This window comes from Pecten maximus, chromosome 9 (genome assembly GCF_902652985.1).
Source record: "Pecten maximus chromosome 9, xPecMax1.1, whole genome shotgun sequence".
Lineage (NCBI taxonomy): Eukaryota > Metazoa > Mollusca > Bivalvia > Pectinida > Pectinidae > Pecten > Pecten maximus.
In genome coordinates, this window is record NC_047023.1 from 19,330,577 (window position 1) to 19,352,629 (window position 22,053).

Genomic DNA, 22,053 nt, shown 5'->3' on the forward strand with positions numbered 1-22,053 from the left:
GAAGTATCTTCCTATTAGTTGTCATGGTCATATGGCTGTTTGTATGAGGTATCTTCCTTTAATTAGTTGTCATGGTCACATGGATGTTTGTATAAGGTATCTGTCTTTATTTGGTTGTCTTGGTCACATAGATGTTTGTATGAGGTATCTACCTTATAAGTTGTCATGGTCACATGGATGTTTATACAAGTTATCTGCCCTTTTGTCATTTTTGCATGTTTATGTTGCAGCATTATGGAAAGATTCCTCTGATTGACTGTACATTGATTGAGGACCCAAGCACAGAAATCTGCTTCTTTGATGACGAGAGTGAGTATTGGACATCCATCAATGCAGAGGATACAGAGCCATGTTTTAATTCAAGGCTTACAAATTGTTGTCAAATGAAACATTGGCATATATTATGAAGTACAGTGGATTGATTCGACGAGACATCCAGCATCCGATTTCTAGTCTGATATTACGACCTGTCTACTGTATCAATGTTAAGTATATACTCTATGTATCTCATTGAGGATGCCAGAGAGGGTTACACATCACATATGTTTTCACACGTCAAGTTTAATGTGGTTATATCTGGCCATTATTTCACACATTCTGAATGATAATGCAAAATTTTTTATTGGAAAATCCAGGTTTGAAGACATGTTCTCTACCATGATAATAGTGTGATAAAAAGTCTAGTCTAATACACACTGTTAAGATGTCTATGTGTAATGAAGACAATTCCTCTAAGATTTTGCCTCTCTTTTCAGCTGTTTCAGTGGACTCAAGCTTCAGTTTATTAAGTGTAACATCTGGTGCGACACTTTTGTCCACACAGTCCTGTGAAAGGGACTCGCGCCCAGATTACAATGGACTAGATTTCAAGATCATAGTTGACTCCAAAAGTGGCCCACCAACCACCATCACTCTCGTGGCCTCTACCCATCAGGAGAAGATTGCCTGGTGCAGTGATATCAGCCAGGTACACCTTAATCTACCTTTCAATTTCAAATGATTTGATTTACTCTAAATACATGTGTTGGTATAAACCATTCAAGAGGGACTTATGTAGACTTTTTCAGGTATTTCTGTTGTTGTTTTGCAATCAAATTGGTAAATTTAGAGGTATGTTGTATTTCAAGAATAGAGGATTCACCATACATGCTTGAATGTGACTCCCTAGAGGAGTCAAGGTATGTAGTTTTGTATGACAGAGGATGTACTATTTACTCTTGGATGGGACTCCCTAGTTGAGTAAAGGTATGTATTTTTGAATGAGTGAATCTAACAGAGATCATATTCCTTAACAACAAAAATCACTTACCATAGTAACAAAGATCACTTATCATAGCAACAAAGATCACATACCATAGCAACAAAGATCACTTAACATAACAACAAAGACCACTTACTATAACATCAAAGATCACTTAGCATAACAACAAAGATCACTTAGCATAACAACAAAGATCACTTACCATAGCAACAAACGATCAGCTTACTCATAACAACAAGATCACTTACCATAACAACAAAGATCAATTACCATAACAACAAAGATCACTTACCATAACACACAATATCATTACCATAACAAATGATCACTTACCATAACAACAAGATCACTTACCAAACAACAGATACTTACCATAACAACAAAGATCACTTACCATAACACAAGAATCACTACCATAACAACAAAGATCACTTACCATAACACACAGATACTTACCATAACAACAAGATCACTTACCATAACATAAATCATTTACCAAACAAATATTACCATAACAAAGATCACTTAACATAACAACAAAGATCACTTACCATAACAACAAAGATCACTTACCATAACAACAAATATTACCATAACAAAGATCACTTACCATAACAACAAAGACCACTTACTATAACAACAAAGATCACTTACCATAGCAACAAAGATCACTTACCATAGTAACAAAGATCACTTACCATAACAACAATGATCACTTACCATAACAACAAAGATCACTTACCATAGCAACAAAGATCACTTACCATAGTAACAAAGATCACTTACCATAACAACAAAGATCACTTACCATAGCAACAAAGATCACTTACCGTAACCACAAAGATCACTTACCATAACAACAAAGATCACTTACCATAACAACAAAGATCACTTACCATAACAACAAAGATCACTTACCATAACAACAAAGATCACTTACCATAACAACAAAGATCACTTACCATAACAACAAAGATCACTTACCATAACTAGTCAACTACACCGATCACTTACTATAACAACAAAGAGATGTCATCCAAAAACAACTGCTCTCAGCTGATGACCTTGAAATACCACATTACACCATTCTTTGGTGCCCATTTTGAATGGTTCTTATTTTGTTTATTACAGTGTATTGAAAACTTGCACTACAGTGATTTGCTCAACACCTCCATGAGTGAGTCATCTTCAGTCACGATGCCACAATCTGTCAGGTAGGTTAATCTTTATCCTCATTGTGTTGTGATGTTGTAGCACCCTCCTCAGAGTGTATTGAGGTATTCACTAACTGATCAGAGTGTTGTGAGGTATTCACTAACTGATCAGAGTGTTGTGAGGTATTCACTAACTGATCAGAGTGTTGTGAGGTATTCACTAACTGATCAGAATGTTGTGTGGTATTCACTAACTATCAGTATTCATGTTTGTACCCTAGTACCACATCATTCCGCCCTACCAACAATGTTAGAAGGTCAAGTGAAAGTTTGCAGTATTACTGAACCTATTAGGTATTCAGATATTAACTGACAGTGTTAGGTATTCCAATATTAACTGACAGTGTTAGGTATTCAGATATTAACTGACAGTGTTAGGTATTCAGATATTAATTGACAGTGTTAGGTATTCAGATATTAATTGACAGTGTTAGGTATTCAGATATTATTTGACAGTGTTAGGTATTCAGATATTAATTGATAGTGTTAGGTATTCAGATATTAACTGACAGTGTTAGGTATATTCAGATATTAACTTACAGTGTTAGGTATTCAGATATTAACTGATAGTGTTAGGTATTCAGATATTAACTGATAGTGTTAGGTATTCAGATATTAACTGACAGTGTTAGGTATTCAGATATTAACTGACAGTGTTAGGTATTCAGATATTAACTGACAGTGTTAGGTTACAAGGTATTCAGATATTAACTGACAGTGTTAGGTATATTCAGATATTAACTGACAGTGTTAGGTATTCAGATATTAACTGACAGTGTTAGGTATTCAGATATTAATTGACAGTGTTAGGTATTCAGATATTAATTGATAGTGTTAGGTATTCAGATATTAACTGACAGTGTTAGGTATTCAGATATTACCTGACAGTGTTAGGTATTCAGATATTAACTGACAGTGTTAGGTATTCAGATATTAACTGACAGTGTTAGGTTACAAGGTATTCAGATATTAATTGACAGTGTTAGGTATTCAGATATTAACTGACAGTGTTAGGTATTCAGATATTAATTGACAGTGTTAGGTATGCAGATATTAATTGATAGTGTTAGGTATTCAGTTATTAATTGGCAGTATTAGGTATTCAGATATTAAATGATAGTGACAATGTTTGAGATTTAGTTTTATGTGAAGACTTGAGAGATACAGTATTAAGTGACAATGTTTGAGATTTAGTTTTAAGTAACGATGTTGGAGATACGGTTATCGATTCACGTTGTTCATTGTGTTAAGGAGTGCCCTATACAACAACAAACCAGCTCGCGCACGTCGCAATAATACGCTCTCATGGAAAAAGACTGTTCCACAAACTGTACACACACCTCAGTTGTAAGTATGTATAGGGCTATACTTGGGTGAAGGAAGTAGAACTCTTACAAGCTTTGGTGTGTATGGAATCTCTTTATTAACTAGCATTCAAATTATGATACAGAAGTTGTCTCAATCATAATAATAAGTGTAGCGTGGTTGTCTTTTACAGCTTAGAGCTTATCTAAAGCAAAATATTTTCACCATTAGACTTTTGAACTAGTTAGTAAACTACTGATGTTTAGAAAATAGTACATAATTGTTTTGATTTAAAGAATTCAAAATGATAACAATAGAAAATATATCTTAAAAATCAAATATTTTGCTGTTGCCAAAGATTTGCTGATAGGCTTAACTATAAACACTGCTTATCCTCGGGCTACCTAAGCTATTGTCTGTCATTGATCACTCTGTCTATTATCTGTCATTGATCACTCTGTCTATTGTCTTTCATTGATCACTCTGTCTATTGTCTGTCATTGATCACTCTGACTATTGTCTGTCATTGATCACTCTGACTATTGTCTGTCATTGATCACTCTGTCTATTGTCTGTCATTGATCACTCTGTCTATTGTCTGTCATTGATCACTCTGTCTATTGTCTGTCATTGATCACTCTGTCTATTGTCTGTCATTGATCACTCTTACTATTGTCTGTCATTGATCACTCTGTCTATTGTCTGTCATTGATCACTCTGTCTATTGTCTGTCATTGGTCACTGTCTATTGTCTGTCATTGATCACTCTGTCTATTGTCTGTCATTGATCACTCTTACTATTGTCTGTCATTGATAACTGAATATTGTCTGTCATTGATCACTCTGACTATTGTCTGTCATTGGTCACTGTCTATTGTCTGTCATTGATCACTCTGTCTATTGTCTGTCATTGATCACTCTTACTATTGTCTGTCATTGATCACTCTTACTATTGTCTGTCATTGATGACTCTGACTATTGTCTGTCATTGATGACTCTGTCTATTGTCTGTCATTGATCACTCTGTCTATTGTCTCTCATTGGTCATTGATTATTGTCTCTTATTGGTCACTCTGACTGTTGTCTCTCATTGGTCACTTTGATTATTGTCTCTCATTGGTCACTTTGGCTTTTCTCTCTCATTGGTCATTGACTAATTTGTCTCTTATTGGTCACTCTGACTGTTGTCTCTCATTGGTCACTGACTATTGTCTCTCATTGGTCATTTTGACTGGGTTCTGTCATTGGTCAATCTGACTATTGTAGGAACTATAGTTTTGCATTGTATCCCTCCATCCATCCATCCTTTCATCCTTCCACCCTTCCGTCCTTCCATCCCTTCTTGTGTCCTTTTACTATCTTGGTGAGAGTGTGTGTCATATATCCAGAGTAGGTCACTCTGACCTACATTTTGACCTTTGACCTACATTTAAGGAAAAGATTCTCTGGGCTCTAACTCATACACTACTTGTCATAGGAACTTCATACTTGAGGTATAGGTTAACCTTGCTGATCATGAGGCAGTGTGTTATGTTTCAAAAGTAGGTCAGTATGACCTATATTTTCATCTCTGACCCACAAATTCATCATCAGTTCATTCTTGGCATATAATTTCACATCTGGTGGGGGATGGTAATTCACGTTTCATGTTTCATGTTTCATGTTTTTGTCAGTAATTACTTTAAGCATACCAACCAATACAGTATTTTACCATTTCAGTGCAAAAGAAGATTACTTGCGTTACTTTCATATTTAAAAAAAGAAAATGTTTAATTTGATTGTCAAAGATTTCAAAGCTTCACAATAAATTAATTCTTAATGGTAAAGTTTTGTATCAATGTGAATTTTATGATTCACAAAAACTATTGCTTATTAAAATGAAATTATTGTGAATCAAATATGTTTTGTGTCTTACCAGTGTCTTTGTAAATGTAGTGAATGCTGTGTCTATACATGTAAATGTGATAATGCAGTGATATGAGTGCCTATATATACTGGAATCATACCTATACTAGCTGTGTTGATGGTCTGTAATTGAACATTATACAGAATTACACAATCATCTCTCTTTTACAGGTCAGATCCTAAGTTGTTCCGAGACGATGTAGATATCAAGTTTAGTAGAACTCTCAATTCCTGTAAAGTCCCACAGGTATGTATATCATACAGTTCTCACCTGTAATTAGACCATTTTACCAGGTATGTATCTCATACAGTTCTCACCTGTAATTATACCATTTTACCAGGTATGTATCCCGTACAGTTATCACCTGTAAATTAAACAATTTTACCAGGTATGTATCTCATACAGTTCTCACCTGTAAATTAAACAATTCTGCCAGGTATGTTCTCCATACATTTCTCACCTGTAAATTAGACAATTTTACAAGGTATCTATATCATACAGTTCACACCTGTAAATTAGACCATTCTACCAGGTGTGTATCTAATACATTTCACACCTGTAAATTAGACAATTTTACCAGGTCTGTTTCCAATACAGTTCTCACCTGTAAATTACATATATGATTTACCAGTTTCTCACCTGTTCATAAATACAAGGATTAGATTAAAGGTTTCCTTCATCTTTCATTAACTTTATTATCCTATTAATTCAGTCTGTAAACATCAGCTCATCACTGGTGTTTGGTTAGGTAAGAGTTCAGACAGACATCCTGTAGGATGTCACTGGTGTTTGGTTAGGTAAGAGTTCAGACATCCATCCTGTAGTATATCACTGGTGTTTGGTTATATTTGAAATCTCAGTTCAGTTCTACATTATATTAGTCTATCTAGGTGACCAGAGGTCGTTGTAATGTGATGTAGGGATCGCTCCCAGTCCATTTGCTTTAAGATAAAGATATCCTTTTTAATATCTGATTCATTGTTCCAGATGCGAGACAACTATTGTCATCTAGTAGCAAGTTTTCCTAAATATTACTCACTGTTTAGGATCTTAAAGGTTTTTCCAGTGTCTTTGACAACTGTATGCTGACCTTTGAATTTCAGATTCGCCATGCCAGTGTTGAGCGGTTGTTGGACCGCCTCACAGATCTTCGGTTTCTCAGTATTGACTTCCTCAACACATTCCTTCTGACCTACCGCGTCTTTACAACCGGCAAGACCGTCTTAGAGGCCCTCAAACGCGTCTACAAAAACCCAGAGTGTGGCAACTTAGAATCCGGGTCCTCCTCCTGTCAGTAAGTCAAATAAAAAGATGTCTGAATTAAAATATTTTAGTTTATTATTTTCTTATAATTTATTTACTATATTATCAAGTTTTCATCATTTATTAGAGATATCAGCTCCAAAAAATATATGTGGAGCCAAAAAGAAAAGCAATGCATAGATTCAGGAAGGCAATACTGTTGTTATTGCTGAAAGGATCTAATGATTGCCCAGTACATTATTCTGGCTAAAGTATCGAGGCAGACTAGAATTAAGTGTTAATCACAATTACTTGTATTTTAAATTTTTGAACATTGACATAAAAGCTGAGCCACCTACTGCATTCCTTAGAGATTTCCATTGTGTAATGCGTACTCCTTTATTTTAATTCTACAACAAACAAACAAAATCTTCATTTTTTTTAAATTGATTGGTCCAAAATAAAAAAAACTAAGAGATGGGAAATATAAAAGATACTTTTGTTTTACTGTGTGGTTTTCAGATTGGAGAAATATTGGATAATCTCACAATGCTATGATTTTCAGATCTTCCTCAGACACCGATATCTATGGTGGAGGAGGCAGTCCTCCCCAGTTCACGGGAGACCCTCCATCTACACATAAACTCATGATCAAACCACATGCAGAGAAACCAAGAAGGATCAGTACAGGGTGTATGAATATAGAGGTCACAGGGTCAACTCTGTCAAAACCCCCACCACAAACACAGCCACAATCCAAGGACCTAGAATCAGAAACAACCAAACCTAAGGAACAGCAACGACGAGTGTCCTTCCATAAGTGTAAGTTAGAAACACGAGTGTCCTTCTATAAGTGTAAACTGGAGACATGAATTTCGTTCCGAAAGCGTAAGATAGAAAAATAGTGTCCTTCAATATCGAGGTGCAAGTTAGAAGCATGAGTGTCAAAACCAATAGTGATACTAATATATTACACAAACTGTTTCTCCTCTGTCATCCATTAACAAGTAGTGTATTCTATTTATCAGAACCTTTTAGTTGAGCCAGTTTGGAACTGGTCTGCATTGTGCTTCAAATGTGTAATACCCCAATGGGACTTAAACTAGTTATTGGTCACTCTCTTCAAGCAGACAGCCTTCCATTAGGCTAGGGAAATTTTCACCAGTCTGAAATATTTTGAAAAATGACACTTTTACACTAATATTGTACCAGGCAGTAACTCTATACAAGTGTGAGTAAATTTAGGATTATTGAAACTGATTACTGGTAGGATGTAGATAAAGCTAAACATGGTAAGTGTATATATAACATCTGTCACTTTGTCTTGTTTCACAGTTGTAGTAACTTTTGTCTGTAATTGTTTAACAGTAGAGAGAGGAGACTCCGTGGACACCGGTGATAGCGATGACAGTCGGTCAGAGTTGGCATCTTACCTTTTCCCTCCGCGAGCAAAGTTGGCTCCGATCGCTTCCCTGGAGACGCTCTGTGATCCTGAAATCACTATCCCTGATGTACCAGCCATCACCACCAATGACTTGTTGACTACTGGTATCATGTTACCAGATGCTCCCGGTGAATCTTCAGTGGATGATTTCGATAGCGAATATTCAACAGACTTTGGCATATCATCGGACAATGAGAATGACTTGTCTAACACAAGACAGAGTAGCTCATACACACTTGTATCCGCAGCCAGTTCGGATACTCTGACACCAGGCACTCCCAGGATAAGTCCAATGCCCTCACCCCGGATAAGTCCCCGGATGATCCACGGGTACACGAACGGTTCTCCACGTAGTATGAGCCCACGTAGACCATGTTCACCAAGCAAACCTTTGTTTACTGGGTCAGACTTCAAAATTCTGGATGCTCTAGCACTTTCTCCTACTAGTAGTCCTATACGAGTGATAAAACCACACCCTGTCTCCTCCCCCATCAGAATCCCCTCCCCTATTAGGTCCACTTCACCGAGTCATCAGATCTCCTCTCCCATTCGCCGCCCATCATCACCTGGACAACGGCGTCCATCATCTCCAGGACCACGACGCCCATCATCGCCAGGACAACGGGCCACGTCACCCATCCGCCGCCCCTCCTCACCACGTCTCTCCTCCCCTAGTCGATCACCAAGCTCTAGTCCAAAGCCACGGCGGGCGCCCTCACCTATAAGTGCCAGTATGTCATCCCCTAACATCCTCATGCCACATATCAAAATAAGACCTGGTAAGTACAGTGTGTGATAAAACTTTACTGTGTGAGACATTTAATTATGTAGATAGATTTACTCCACCTGTTTGGGAGTTTCTATGACTTTCTACCTGTCATATCTTATGTACACTGATTGAAGCCTAATCATGGATGTGTGAGCTAGAGGCTATTGGCCCCCTCTCATGGTTCCAACAGATATGAAAAGCCCTTGAATTTCAGGACTTGCCTGGAAAAGTCTTGCAATTCAGTATTATACCTTGAAAGTCTTCGAATTTGGGATAATCGCCCTGAAAGTTCTTCAATTCATGTCTTTGGTGTTGAAATAACTAAAACTTAAATAGACAATAAAATTTTCTGAAATGTTCACCACAACAATGTAAGTCTTTGTTGAGATTGTTATGACATAGCATATTAAGTTTGTTGCACATAGATAAGGCATCATTAATGTGACAGGACACAAGACTTTATTCACCAGTTGTTGATAAGTATTCATGAAAAGTCTTGGAAAAGTCCATCAATTTGATGACAGAAAGTCATGGAAAAGTTGTTGAATTTTTCTGACTCAAAGTCTGTATTAAGCCTCTGCTAGTATAAGCCAACTACAACATATCAGATAGCTAATTAAGTCTCTTACCTAACACTTGACAGGTTACTGTATAACTGGTTGTGATATAATACAAATCTATTCATGTACGTACTTACCCATCTGTTTCATGATATACTGTATCCTATTTTAGCTAAGCGTGGGAGTACGGAGGTAGAGTCTATAGGCAGTATAACACCTCGCAGTAGTATAGTTACACAGATTGAAGGATCACCACCCTCTGCCAAGGCCGGAGCAGTGGTTACATCGTCACGCAGGTCAAAACGAAGGTCAGTCAAGGTTCCACTTCCTTGGATGAAAACATTGTAAATATTATTATATTTTAACTAGTAAAATCTGAAGTTGACAACAGGTAATACTCCAATACTGACCAAAGAGAAGTTTAGGTTACACTTGTTACAAATTATATAAATGATTATAAATGGCAAAAAAAATATTTATTATGAACTAATTCTTGGTATATATATTGTATGTATCATCCTTGCCTGTATGAAGTTATAAATATGATGTTTAGATCCAGTTCCTCGACTGCCATGACAGCATTTGCTGTAGCTACAGCTGGATCAGCTTACCAGTCAGAACAACAACAACAGCAACAACAACAACAGCAGGGACAACCAGTCGTACAGACGCCCACCACCCAGCCCCAACAGTCCTCCCAACCGGCACAGCCTCCTCAGCAGCCTCCCAAACGTTACCTCAGCACTGGTGCTGGTATGTGTGCTGGTTCATCCAATCATCTGTCTAATATAACGCTGTCATGTTTCTTAGCACAAGATTTCTGCTAGTATCTTTAATATTCACTAAAATCCTTGTTTCAATTTTCAGTTGTCACCGATCCTCGTCTTCTAAAGAAGCGTGAATCTGTCATCAGCACAGCAGCAACAATGCGTGTTCTGAATATCATCAAACACTGGGTCTCCAAACACCAGCAGGTATAGTTTTAAATATCCTCAGTTTTAAACCTCATCAAACACTGGGTCTCCAAACACCAGCAGTAGTCTAAAATATATCCCCAGTTTTAAACATCATCAAACACTGGGTCTCCAAACACCAGCAGTAGTCTAAAATATATCCTCAATTCTAAACATCATCAAACACTGGGTCTCCAAACACCAGCAGTAGTCTTAAATATATCCTCAGTTTTAAACATCATCAAACACTGGGTCTTGCAGTTTATTATTATTTCTGTATCGTTTTCTCTTGCTAATAATCTTGGTTTGCCAATTTCTTGTTTAAGTTGTTAAACTATTATATATTATTACTCATACACTATTTGAGGTTACCAGTAAATTGATGGGACCTTGAACATGTTTTTAACCTCTAGTCAGGTCTTTGAGTGTATCATTTGACTAAATTTCTACCATGACAGGATTTTAAGTGCATCCTAGTCTCTTAAAGGAAATCCTTAACTCCTTAACCTGTATACATACATTTAACCTTGAGCATATCTTTGTCCTTTGACAGGACTTTGAGTGTGACCTTGAACTAAAGCGAGCTGTGATTGACATGCTAGAGGAGATGGCTTGCAACACCTCGCTGGTTCCCACGGAACAGAAGGCTGCAGCCTCCATCTTACGCACCGTCACCAAGGACAACGAGGAAATCAAGAAAGTTGACCTCACGAAACTCCTCACCCCACCAGAGGTAAATAACACAAAATAGGTCAACATGTGACCTATTAACTCCTCACTCCATCAGAAGTAAATAACACCAAATAGGTCAACATGTGACCTATTATTCTCACCCTAGCCAGAAGTAAATGACATAAAATAGGTCAACATGTGACCTATTATTCTCACCCTAGCCAGAAGTAAATGACATAAAATAGGTCAACATGTGACCTATTAATCTCCTCACCCCACCAGAAGTAAATAACATAAAATAGGTCAACATGTGACCTATTATTCTCACCCTAGCCAGAAGTAAATGACATAAAATAGGTCAACATTTGACCTATTAATCTCCTCACCCCAACAGAGGTAAATAACATAAAATAGGTCAACATGTGACCTATTATTCTCACCCTAGCCAGAAGTAAATGACACAAAATAGGTCAACATGTGACCTATTAAACTCCTCACCCCACCAGAGGTAAATGACACTAAATAGGTCAACATGTGACCTATTAACTCCTCACCCTAACCAGAAGTAAATAACACAAAATAGGTCAACATGTGACCTATTATCTCCTCATTCCACCAGGGGTAAATGACACAAAATAGGTCAACACGTGACCTATTAAATCCTCACCCTAGCCAGAAGTAAATAACACAAAATAGGTCAACATGTGACCTATTATCTCCTCATTCCACCAGGGGTAAATAACACAAAATAGGTCAACATGTGACCTATTAAACTCTTCACCCCACCAGAGATAAATAACACAAAATAGGTCAACATGTGACCTATTATCTCCTCACCCCACCGAAGGTAAATTACAAAGAGGTCAATGTGTGACATATTAAACTCCTCATCCCACCATAGGTAAACTATCACCTAAATGTGATGGTGAATTACAGGTAACATGAGGATAAACAGTTGATGACGTCTAACCATATATTGACCTCATTGGTACTGTCCTATTTACTCGTTTACAGTTATCATACTCAGTCACCTACGATTGTCATTTTTAAGATGAGTGGAGAGTTTTTCAGTAAAAATAGTATCATAAGAGTGACACTGATAAATCAACTGTAAATAAAAGTTTAATTAGGAGATGATGGAGTGCCTCGTTAAGGTGTTAATTGAAAGTAGACTTCTTTTCTTTTGTTATGTTCATATGCTGAATGTCTTCATTGTTGTAAACGTAATAAAGGATCCAATGGTTCAATAGAGATATGTAGATATAGCAACCTGACTAATTATCATCCTGTCTCTACAAGGTATCAACGAAGGACACATTTGACACTCTGTCAGCGTTGGACATAGCAGAGCAGCTTACCTACCTCGACCACAAGATATATATAGGCATTAGGAGCGAGTAAGTATATACTAGTCAACAGCGGATATATACAAACATCATCAAACATTTTTAGAATTACAAATGATGAAGGAGGAAACTGTTTTACTCACTCATCAGGGCAAAGCAGTTATTCAGATAGTGTGAACTGTATAAGTTGTTGTCGGACAGGGGGGGGGGGGGGGGGGGGGGGGGGGGGTGGTGGCTCTTTTTTATCACAAAATCAGGAAACAAAACAGATAGGAAGTCTTTTTGAGTAACAAAGTATTGATTTTCCTTCTTGATCTGTGATGACAATCTGAATGTTTATATATTAGATGTATGTAAGTATGTCAGCTTGTCAACATCAGAAGCTTGTAGACCAGCGTGATGTTACAGTGAATACTCTCTTCCTTCAGAGAACTCCTGGGTCAGGCGTGGATGAAACAGGACAAATCCCATAAAGCCCCCCATGTCCTACTCGTCAGCAAACGCTTCAACGAGGTCAGTATTTACATCAAGGTCATTCATGTTTTAGGTCAGCATCAAGTAATGATCGAGGTCAATAGGTCAAGGTCACTGTCCTGAAGTTGCTTTATTTATCTTGATTATGATTGGTGATGAGTTTTTAGTAGTATTCTATTTTTAAATTGATTTCATCTACAGTATCTTAAAAGTTGAAAACAGAAAAACAGGTGTACAGATGAAAGAATACCTATTAACGTCTAGGATGCACTTAAAATCCTGTTTTTGGTAAATATTTACATGTAGTAATGGCTAATACACTTGATGACCTGTATAGAAGTCAACAAAACAGTAAAAAAGTAGTAAAGATGATCTGAGTGTTTCACATGCTTAAAAATATAATCTGAGTGTGACACATGCTTAAAAATATAACCTGAGTGTTATACATGCTTAGAAATATAATCTGAGTGTTACACGTGCTTAAAAATATAATCTGAGTGTTACACATGCTTGAATTGTATGAATTTATGTTGCCAGGTTAGCCGTCTGGTTGTGTCAGAGATCGTGGGCAGACAGAATCTACAGGACCGTGTGTCTTGTATAGAGAAATGGGCAGCCATTGCTGATATATGTCGCTGTATGCACAACTACAACGGTGTACTCCAGATTTGTGCTGCCTTTGTCAACAGTTCTGTCTACAGACTCAAAAAGACCTGGGAAAAACTCTCCAAACAGGTCACTGTCAATGATGCTGTCAAACTTGTATTATGGACTTTTCTGAAAATAACATAGTGAACAATGTTACGGAAGGATAAGTGAGAACTCTTACTCGAAAAACAGAACATATCATTTAAGATAATGAAACTTTTTTTGAAAATATTATTCATCAGCTAGACATTACTTAATAAGATAGGTGGAAAGGAAACAATACTTTTTTTACTGTCTAATAAAATCCTCTTTATCATAACTAATCCTGTATGTGTTTCAGACAAAACAGATGATTGAGCGTCTACAGGTGTTGGTGTCATCGGATGGGCGCTTTAAGAATATGAGGGATGCTCTCCACAGGTACTCCTATGGGGACACGCTAGCCGATATGTACGAGCATTGTCACATTTATGTCTTCTCCTCCTGTCTCTGTTCTCACAAGGAATGGTAGCTTGGCATGTGTGACCCTTCCTGTACACCCTCCCACTTCATAGGTATCACTGGGTGGTTCTACGGGTCCCGTACACTCTACAGCATCAGACTGGTTTATCTCCCCTAGGTCACGTCGCAGCCATAACCTATTGGCTCTCAATAGTGTATGAATCATAACATTTCATGACACTCACCAATGAAGCTTGATTTGGTCATGACATTTGACTTGCCAATTTAAGGTCCATCATATCTTCACTATTATTGATACCTTCATTTCTTTTGACTTGCTTATGTTTGCGTCATCACTTTCTTGACTCAGTAATGTTGAGACCATCACTTACATTGACTCAGTAATGTTAGGACCATCACTTCCCTTGACTCAGTAATGTTAGGACCATCACTTCCCTTGACTCAGTAATGTTTGGACCATCACTTCCCTTGACTCAGTAATGTTAGGACCATCACTTACATTGACTCAGTAATATTGAGACCATCACTTACATTGACTCAGTAATGTTGGGACCATCACTTCCCTTGACTCAGTAATGTTAGGACCATCACTTACATTGACTCATCAATGTTGAGACCATCACCCTTCTGACTAATTAATATTAGGACCATCACTCTTCTGACTCATCAATGTTAGGACCATCACTCTTCTGACTCTTCAATGTTAGGACCACCACTCTTCTGACTCATCAATGTTAGGACCATCACTCTTCTGACTCTTCAATGTTAGGACCATCACTTCCCTTGACTCAGTGATGTTGGGACCATCACTCTTCTGACTCATCAGTGTTAGGACCACCACTCTTCTGACTCTTCAATGTTAGGACCATCACTCTTCTGACTCATCAATGTTAGGACCATCACTCTTCTGACTCATCAATGTTAGGACCATCACTCTTCTGACTCATCAGTGTTAGGACCACCACTCTTCTGACTCTTCAATGTTAGGACCATCACTCTTCTGACTCATCAATGTTAGGACCATCACTCTTCTGACTCATCAATGTTAGGACCATCACTCTTCTGACTCATCAGTGTTAGGACCATCACTCTTCTGACTCATCAGTGTTAGGACCATCACTCTTCTGACTCATCAGTGTTAGGACCATCACTCTTCTGACTCATCAGTGTTAGGACCATCACTCTTCTGACTCTTCAATGTTAGGACCACCACTCTTCTGACTCATCAATGTTAGGACCATCACTCTTCTGACTCTTCAATGTTAGGACCATCACTTCCCTTGACTCAGTGATGTTGGGACCATCACTCTTCTGACTCTTCAATGTTAGGACCATCACTCTTTTGACTGACCTGTCTAATTAAGATCTAAACTGTCAACTCATTCATCAGTCGCCCAAATTCTGGACTGATCAGTGATTCGACCCTGACTAATGGCTATCGCCTCACCACTACAGAGTTAGATGTTGTAGTTAGGTAAACACCTGCCCATGTGTAAGACATCATTATTTGTAAAGTAAGGTCTGACTAGAGACTGGTCCCTGAGTGTAGTTGTGTAGTGTTTTATGTAGCAGGCCTGTCACCCTTCATCATGTAGAGGTAGACATTAGCTGTGACCTTCCCGCAATACCTATCAATGTTAATGTAGACTTCTGCACATGTTTAGTTCCACTGTCACACAATTTGTTTTTACTCCATGAATGATATTTGTAGATAGTACCAGGTATATATACATGTCAGGTCTGTAAAACAGACAGTTGATATTTAGGTCTATCTTACCAGACACAAACTGACTAGACGGAAATGTTATACCCAACAGTATAGGTCAAAGAAGTCTATAGCTGACTAAGTCTTTATAGGTAACTAGACCACCATCTACAGCTAAGTACAACATGGTCCGTTACACACTAAATAAAATATATAACTTACTTAACATGGCCACAACTATAACATACTAGGCTCTTATTGATAACTAACATGGCCATAACTATTAAATAAACTATTGTATAGCTAACTAGGCCACAATTATAGCTAACTAGGCCACAACTATAGCTAACTAGGCCACAACTATAGCTAACTAGGCCACAATTATAGCTAACTAGGCTACATCTACAGCTAACTAGGCCAACACCAAGGTGTGTCACACTCTAGATAATATTCTATAACTTGCTTAACTACATGTGGGCTTCTACTCTAGCAAACTAGGTCACAATGATAGCTAGCAAAGCCACTACTATAACTAGGAAGGCCACAAATATAGCTAACTAGGTCACAATATATAGCTAACTAGGTCACAATCTATAGCCAACTAGGTCACAATTTATAGCTAACAAGGCCACAATCTATAGCTAACTAGGTTATAATCTACAACTAACTAGGTCACAATCTATAGCTAACTAGGTTATAATCTACAACTAACTAGGTCACAATCTATAACTAATTAGGTCACAATCTATAGCTAACTAGGTCACAATCTATAACTAACTACGTCACAATCTATAGCTAACTAGGTCACAATCTATTGCTAACTAGGTTATAATCTACAACTAACAAGGTCACAATCTATTGCTAACTAGGTTATAATCTACAACTAACAAGGTCACAATCTATAACTATTTAGGCCACAATCTATAACCAATTAGGTCACAATCTATGACTAACTAGACTACAATCTAAAGCCAGCTGGGTAAAAATCACATGTGGCTAACAGGCCACAATTATCAACCAGACCAAAATCTATATAAGGTCATAAATATCCCATGCTAACTTTATAACCAGTCATGAAATAGATATGCCTGTAGTTCTAACACCAGTGTAACTATGATCTACAGATACTGCACATCACTGCCACCAAATGTGTGTAGTTTTATGTAAAATGCACATATTTTTCTTTCCACACTGTTTTATGCAATTTTTTTCAAATAAATTTTATGCACTTTTTAAAAGAATATGATATGATGAATATGATATTGATAAATCTGTATATACATGAATATATATTTAGTGAGATAACAATGAAGCTTGTTAATTATATAAAGGGAGACAACTTGGTTGTTAAAATATGTTGGAATCATCAAGAAAATGGTCGTCATTTGCTTTAAATATTTGCATAGCTAAAAATTCTGTATTCTTGTAATATGTTTTCATAACTGTAGAGTATATGTACTTAAGTACTTATTTACTAATGTAACATGAGAGGGAAGTACTTATTTACTGATGTAACATGAGAGGGAAGTACTTATTTACTGATGTAACATGAGAGGGAAGTACTTATTTACTGATGTAACATGAGAGGGAAGTACTTATTTACTGATGTAACATGAGAGGGAAGTACTTATTTACTGATGTAACATGAGAGGGAAGTACTTATTTACTGATGTAACATGAGAGGGAAGTACTTATTTACTGATGTAACATGAGAGGGAAGTACTTATTTACTGATGTAACACGAGAGGGAAGTTCTTATTTACTGATGTAATATGAGAGGGAAGTACTTATTTACTGATGTAACATTAGAGGGAAGTACTGATGTAACATTAGAGGGAAGTACTTATTTACTGATGTAACATGAGAGGGAAGTACTTATTTACTGATGTAACACGAGAGGGAAGTACTTATTTACTGATGTAACATGAGAGTGAAGTACTTATTTACTGATGTAACACGAGAGGGAAAATCTTATTTACTGATGTAACACGAGAGGGAAGTACTTATTTACTGATGTAACATGAGAGTGAAGTACTTATTTACTGATGTAACATGAGAGGGAAGTACTTATTTACTGATGTAACACAAGAGGGAAGTACTTATTTACTGATGTAACATGAGAGGGAAGTACTTATTTACTGATGTAACATGAGAGGGAAGTTCTTATTTACTGATGTAACATGAGAGGGAAGTACTTATTTACTGATGTAACATGAGAGGGAAGTACTTATTTACTGATGTAACATGAGAGGGAAGTACTTATTTACTGATGTAACATGAGAGGAAGTACTTATTTACTGATTATAAACATGAGAGTGAAGTACTTATTACTGATGTACACAAGAGGGAAGTACTTATATTTACATGATGTAACATGAGAGGGAAGTACTATTTACTGATAACATGAGAGGGAAGTTCTTATTTACTGATGTAACATGAGAGGGAAGTACTTATTTACTGATGTAACATGAGAGGGAAGTTCTTATTTACTGATGTAACATGAGAGGGAAGTACTTATTTACTGATGTAACACAAGAGGGAAGTACTTATTTACTGATGTAACATGAGAGGGAAGTACTTATTTACTGATGTAACATGAGAGGGAAGTTTTTATTTACTGATGTAACACCAGAGGGAAGTACTTATTTACTGATGTAACATGAGAGGGAAGTACTTATTTACTAATGTAACATGAGAGGGAAGTACTTATTTACTGATGTAACATGAGAGGGAAGTTCTTATTTACTGATGTAACACCAGAGGGAAGTACTTATTTACTGATGTAACATGAGAGGGAAGTACTTATTTACTGATGTAACATGAGAGGGAAGTACTTATTTACTGATGTAACATGAGAGGGAAGTTCTTATTTTCTGATGTAACACCAGAGGGAAGTACTTACATTGTATTTACTGATGAAGTGTAGGAGCGATATCTTGCCTGTAGGAGAATAGTTGCGAGAGGTGGTGTACCTTTACTGCGTGTGTCTTACCCACAGGTGTGACCCACCTTGTATACCGTACCTGGGGATGTACCTGACCGACCTCTCCTTTATAGAGGAGGGAACACCAGACAACACCGAGGAGGGACTAGTCAACTTCTCTAAAATGAGAATGGTAATGACTTTAAATAAAAATCTTTCTGTCAAGCCTTGTTGATTTTATGCATTTTATTGACAATTTTAAATTTAAAAAAAATACATAATACATTTTTTTTCAATAAGTGTTATGTGAACTTAAATAATGGTGAATTCATTCACTCATTTGTATAGTTGAATAAAGATACATAATGTACAGTTGTTCTAACATTGGTTTTTCAGATTGCACATGTAATACGTGAAATAAGATTATTTCAACAAACTCCGTACAGAATAGAGCACCACGTTAGGGTAAGTATTACTACAAAAACTTTGATGGTTTCAGATAGGGATACGTATATTATAATATATATACGTATATTAAAATTTTCTGGTTCTCAGCTTTGATAACAAGTGTTTCTCAACTTATATTCTTTTATCATATATATATATATGTTGCAATACATTGATTGGTTTCTGATAGAAAAAAATTACAGTCCTAAATTTACCTGCTGTTTCAGTTTGAAATTGAATTTGTTTACCTGTATTTTTCTGATAGGGCATCAATAAAAGTGAATAAGTGGTTTGAAGGTATAGGAACTAAAAAACTACCGAATGATGAATTAGTTCAGATAAAAAGTGATCCATCACTGGTTTCAGATAGGAACTAACACATCAGGAAGCTACAAACTGATTAGAAATATATTTATTTATTTATTTATTTATTTATTTATTTATTTTTAACACATAAAAAGTGATCCATCACTGGTTTCAGATAGGAACTAACACATCAGGAAGCTACAAACTGATTAGAAATATATTTATCTATTTATTTATTTATTTATTTATTTTTAACACATAAAAAGTGATCCATCACTGGTTTCAGATAGGCACTAACACATCAGGAAGCTACAAACAGATTAGAAATATACTTATTTCTTTCTTTATTTATTTTTAACTTTCAGATAACTAACTACCTTCTAGACCCAAATAGGCTACTGGACGATGACCGGACGTACAAAGCATCTCTAGAAATAGAACCAAAGCAGTCGCGGCTGTCCACTGTGTCCCTAGCGCCGTCTTGACCACATGATCAGTAATATAGCAATGGTATTCTCGTCGTGCCAGGACTAATCTGAGTCCTGCTGTGTCCAGTCCTCTAGTACCTCCCCTACCCAATGATTGACACATTAACATTCCATATTTGGAGAAACATTCCATATGAAGGAGGAGCCTATTCCATACAAGGAATGATTATTGATCCATATAAAGATATATATTCCAATGAAGGACATATAATATTCCATATAAGGATATGTATTCCATTGAAGGATATAAAATTCCATATAAGGATACAATCCATCAGGATATGTCTGTTCCATAAAAGGATGTTTGTTCCATATAAGGATGCATATTACTTATAAGGATGTATGCTCCATATAAGGATTTATGTTCCATATAAGGATTTATGTTCCATAAAAGGATGTCTGTTCCATATAAAGGATGTACGGTATGTTCCTTATAAGAATGTATGTTCCACATAAGGATTTATGTTCCATTAAAAGATGTTTGTTCCATACAAGGATGCATATTCCTTATAAGGACGCATGTTCCATATAAGGATGTTTGTTCCATATAAGGATTTATGTTCCATATAAGGGCTTGCAGAGTAAAAGAAGTGAATTCCAAACAAGGAAATATATTGTGCTATCAACAGATACCAAGCTGTGCAACACTTTATCCCCGAGAAGGATAACAGTATCATTTTTCCTGTTGCAATATTGTCTCATATCCAAATGTTTGGAGGCTGTATGAAGGATGTGTAGAAGCCAAATTGCACTATACAGACATAAATACCACAGAAATTCCTAACAAAGACATCACTACCACAGACATCACTACCACAGACGTCACTACCACACACATCACTACCACACACATCACTACCACAGACATCACTACCACAGACATCACTACCACAGACGTCACTACCACAGACATCACTACCACAGATGTCCCTACCACACACATCACTACCACACACATCACTACCACTGACATCACTACCACTGACATCACTACCACAGACATCACTACCACAGACATCACTACCACAGACGTCACTACCACAGATGTCACTACCACACACATCACTACCACACACATCACTACCACAAACACCACTACCACAGACGTCACTACCACTGACATCACTACCACAGACGTCACTACCACAGACATCACTACCACAGACATCACTACCACAGACGTCACTACCACACACATCACTACCACAGACATCACTACCACAGACGTCACGACCACACACATCACTACCACAGACATCACTACCACAGACATCATCACTACCACAGACGTCACTACCACAGACATCATCACTACCACAGACGTCACTACCACACACATCACTACCACACACATCACTACCACAGACGTCACTACCACAGACATCACTACCACAGACATCACTACCACAGACATCACTACCACACACATCACTACCACAGACATCATCACTACCACAGACGTCACTACCACAGACATCATCACTACCACAGACGTCACTACCACACACATCACTACCACACACATCACTACCACAGACATCACTACCACAGATGTCCCTACCACACACATCACTACCACACACATCACTACCACAAACACCACTACCACAGACGTCACTACCACAGACATCACTACCACAGACATCACTACCACAGACGTCACTACCACAGACGTCACTACCACACACATCACTACCACACACATCACTACCACAGACATCATTACCACAGACATCACTACCACTGACATCACTACCACACACATCACTACCACTGACATCACTACCACAGATGTCACTACCACACACATCACTACCACAGACGTCACTACCACAGGCATCACTACCACAGACATCACTACCACAGACATCACTACCACAGACATCATTACCACAGACATCACTACCACAGATGTCCCTACCACACAC

At 37.3% G+C, this 22,053-nt stretch overlaps 1 protein-coding gene across 1 annotated transcript in view; it reads left to right on the plus strand.

Moving 5' to 3' along the window:
• LOC117333916 (ras-specific guanine nucleotide-releasing factor 1-like) overlaps positions 1-20,984 on the plus strand; it is an 85,884-nt gene extending 64,900 nt beyond the window's left edge. Inside the window, exons 11-28 of the mRNA XM_033893332.1 lie at positions 231-309; positions 756-967; positions 2,393-2,475; positions 5,857-5,932; positions 6,790-6,980; positions 7,494-7,750; positions 8,297-9,151; positions 9,874-10,009; positions 10,255-10,454; positions 10,569-10,675; positions 11,208-11,387; positions 12,626-12,723; positions 13,101-13,185; positions 13,684-13,881; positions 14,135-14,214; positions 18,960-19,077; positions 19,281-19,349; positions 20,003-20,984. Coding sequence (XP_033749223.1) covers positions 231-309; positions 756-967; positions 2,393-2,475; positions 5,857-5,932; positions 6,790-6,980; positions 7,494-7,750; positions 8,297-9,151; positions 9,874-10,009; positions 10,255-10,454; positions 10,569-10,675; positions 11,208-11,387; positions 12,626-12,723; positions 13,101-13,185; positions 13,684-13,881; positions 14,135-14,214; positions 18,960-19,077; positions 19,281-19,349; positions 20,003-20,122 — 3,144 coding nt within the window. The 3' untranslated portion in view covers positions 20,123-20,984. The remainder of the gene's footprint in view (positions 1-230; positions 310-755; positions 968-2,392; positions 2,476-5,856; positions 5,933-6,789; positions 6,981-7,493; positions 7,751-8,296; positions 9,152-9,873; positions 10,010-10,254; positions 10,455-10,568; positions 10,676-11,207; positions 11,388-12,625; positions 12,724-13,100; positions 13,186-13,683; positions 13,882-14,134; positions 14,215-18,959; positions 19,078-19,280; positions 19,350-20,002) is intronic.
• Positions 20,985-22,053: the final 1,069 nt, after the last annotated feature.